The 3,368-nt window shown below is 49.1% G+C and overlaps 1 protein-coding gene across 11 annotated transcripts in view; it reads left to right on the top strand.

Moving 5' to 3' along the window:
* Window positions 1-1,339: 1,339 nt before the first annotated feature.
* Window positions 1,340-3,368, top strand: part of LOC117833457 (uncharacterized) — a 46,028-nt gene continuing 43,999 nt past the window's right edge. For all 11 annotated transcript variants that reach the window (XM_072295595.1, XM_072295594.1, XM_072295593.1 and 8 more), the window contains exons 1-4: window positions 1,340-1,477; window positions 2,089-2,291; window positions 2,469-2,558; window positions 2,678-2,751. In XM_072295595.1, coding sequence (XP_072151696.1) covers window positions 1,418-1,477; window positions 2,089-2,291; window positions 2,469-2,558; window positions 2,678-2,751 — 427 coding nt within the window. In that variant the 5' untranslated portion in view covers window positions 1,340-1,417. The remainder of the gene's footprint in view (window positions 1,478-2,088; window positions 2,292-2,468; window positions 2,559-2,677; window positions 2,752-3,368) is intronic.

The following is a 3,368-nucleotide window of genomic DNA, read 5'->3' as shown; positions in this document are numbered from 1 at the left end:
TTCACATGTCTCCAGCTTTTCGGGCTCACGTCGTGACACTGTGCTCCATGCGGTGCAGCTGCCGGCCCAATTTTTATCTAGACGCAATATTAACGGTACATGTAGTATTGCACGGATATCAAACGTTGTAAGGTGCTTAAAAAAATCTTGTGAAAGATAGATAGAATTTCCGGGCTCCTATCTATCAACATAGGGCATCAAACTTCCAGCCCCACCACTGGCTCTTAAGAGGATCTCGAGCAATCTTTCATTTCCCCAATCCAACTACCATATTAAAGAAGTAGATAAGAAAATAGTGCTCCAATAATCTCCCTTTACCTTTCCCTTTTCCCAATAATTATTGGGACAAACCAATAATTTACCCGAACTCTCCCTAAATAAAGGAGGAGTTGAGACTCTCCCAATACGGTAATTGAATTGGGATGAGATTATTGGAAGAGTGCAAAAGCAACTTTCCCAATAACGATGAAAGTGATATTAGGATATCCCTATTAACTAGTTATTGAAAATATTTATTGGTGGAGGGGGACTGCTGAAGATGCTCTAAGCTCCTCTCCTTCTCTTCTTCCCTGACAACCCCCACCCCCATCGTTTCCTGCCACCCGCTTGGCGGCTGCCGCGACGCCCGCCCGCCATCCACCACCACCCTCTACCCCACTCTGCCTAACCTGACGCTGCTGATGACCCCAACCGCCGGCCACCGCCCACCGTGTGTCTAGCCTTGTTCGGCCGGCGTGCTCCCGCGCCGCCTAGCCCCCGCCACCTTCCGAGCCGCCACCATCGTCGAGTTTGCCGTCGCCGCCTCCTCCTCTTCTAAAGCTGGTGGCCATAAGAACCTTCGAAACTCGAACCTTAACCCTAAATACCGCCGGCCTCGACCATCGCTCGTGACCAGCATCGACCTTGCCACCCCTCCGGCAAGCTTCCTTCCCCCAGCCTTGGATCCCGGCGGCAGCACGCATGCAAGATGAGGAAGGGAAGCGGGAGCAAAAAGGGAGGAAAAGAAGAACGTTTGGTCGAAAGCAGCTGCACGAATCTTTAAAGATTGGAACCCGGGAAATGGATAGGATTTGCGGTATTTCCGCGCAGCCACACGATGGTCCGTTTAGGCCCATTCAGGCTCAAATTGCTTACAGGCCCATCACGGCGCGGCCGCCTCCAGCAAAAAAGGCCGGTAATTTTCTTACAAACACCACAGAACAACATGCAGCCGTATGATGGCCCGTTTAGGCCCATGCAGGCCTACCACACACAAATCGCGACCTGTGAAGGCCCATCACGGGCGCGGGCCGCCTCCGGCAAAAAAGGCCGAGCAATCCAGTTACCATCCAGCCAGATCAAGACCTCCTAGAAGAAAGAAGAGCTCGCGACGAAGCCGGCGAAAGCCCCCCAAACCTAGCAGCAGCGGCAAGACGAGATGGCCGACGACCCCACCGCCGCCGGCGGGAACCCCGTCGAGGACATCGCCCGCGCCGAGGTGAGCATCCCCGGCTTTCCCCAGCCTCCTTGCTGCGGGGCGACCCGATCTGTGCCTGCGCCGGGCTCCCGCCCTCGTCTCGCGCCGGACTGCCTCCGCTTGGCTCGCCCCAATCTGCCCGCGCCGGTGGCGGCGCCTCGCGCCTAGTTCGTTTTCGGGTTAGAGGTGTCGCGTGGTGGTGTCTGGGCGGGGGGAATCCGGCCGGCGAGATGGGGTGTTTAGGTTTGGGCGTAGATGGGGTGGCCTGAATTGGTTGTGTCGTGTGACCGTCTGCTGGGGAGAGTATGGGCGAGGCAGGGGTTTTGAGTGGTGACCATAGATCCATAGCAGATTAGCAGTGGCCAGTGGTTCACTAGCAGGAGGTTTCAATTAGTTCATTTTTCCGGCTTGTGATGTGCTGATTATATCACTGATGATGTTTTCCTGTTGAAACTGGACCTCAGGCCCAGCTCAACGCATTAAATCGCAGAGCTTTTATTTAAGCTATATATGGAACTCGAATTCAGATGAGGAAGTGCGATTCTGTTATTCAAAGACAGCTGCTTTTCTTTTTAGCCTAGTTTCTGTGCTGATAAGTGCAAGCTAAGATTGTGCTATACTCGTATCTGTAGGGTGACACGAATCCGCGTGAGGATGGCTTGTTGAAATCCAAGGACAGGGACAAAGATAGAGAAAAGGACAAGGACAGGGATCGTCGCAGGGACCGTGACAGGGATCGAGGGAGGGACAGGGATCGGGACCGGGACCGCCAGAGTAGGCATCACCGTGAAAGAAGGGACCGTCCTGATGATCACAGAGGCCGTGATTCTGAAAGGTATGTCTGTTAGCAATAACACTACGAAAACCTGTGCTGTGTGGTGTTTGCAACAGTGCCACTTCCGTTCTGGTGGATGCATCAGAAGTTATTCAATTGTATTCTTGACATGTCAGATTGTTAGTGTGAGGTTAACATGTATTTTTCTTGAACTCGTGTGTATGTAATAACAAGCAGGAGAAGAGATCGTGAAAGAGATGGGCACCGCAGGAACCGTTCTCGCTCACGGTCTCGTTCAAGGGGTACAGATCGGTCGCGTTCAAGGAGGTATGACAGTGAAGATCCTAAATGATCCATTTAAGAGATTGAATCTATCTCTTTTTATATGTGAATCACTTCTCTCATGCAGTATTCACTAGTAATTGATACCAATTGTGCTGTTGCAGCAAACGAGTTAGTGGATTTGATGCGCCACCCCCACAAGCAATGAGTTCAACATTTCCAGTTATTCCAACCCCAAGTATGCTCTCATCACCTCAGTTAAAAATTTATATTTTCATCTTTTGCAGTTGTCTAAATTATTTGTAGTTGTGACTTGCTTCCCAACCCAACCATTCATTTTCATCATGATTTACTATACACTGCCATTACTATAGTTTCTGGCATATCACCATCCGATATTAATTTTGGATTTAGCATCAGTGAATACTGAATAATGTTCAGCAAAATAAGGCTGTGTATTCCTTGATAGACCATCTCCAATAGTATCTTGTGGACATGTCCTTGGACTTGCCATATCTCACTGCACCTAACTTGCACCCCCTAACACCAATACCAAAGTGTTAAAAGATGCCTAGTGGGATTTACTATTTGGTGTAAGATCTGTAGATGCTTTTTATAGGATGCTTTGAGAGACACTTGTGCAGAAGATATACCTTTAGAGAATGCTCACATGTGATTGTTTTGTCTGTATAAGTGCCCCTTAAGCATAAACTGGTGATCCTCTTGTATGTGTGGTAGTCTTGTGCAAATAGATTTTAAGTTTCTGTTTTATCGTTTCCTAATAACTGAGAACTAAGCAATATTTTCTGCTTTTGTTCTTTGTTGTTTGTCTGTTTTGTGTATGTGTATGTTAAG

The sequence above is a fragment of the Setaria viridis genome, chromosome 8 (assembly GCF_005286985.2).
Source record: "Setaria viridis chromosome 8, Setaria_viridis_v4.0, whole genome shotgun sequence".
Classification (NCBI taxonomy): domain Eukaryota; kingdom Viridiplantae; phylum Streptophyta; class Magnoliopsida; order Poales; family Poaceae; genus Setaria; species Setaria viridis.
This window is presented reverse-complemented; position numbering and strand designations above follow the sequence as displayed.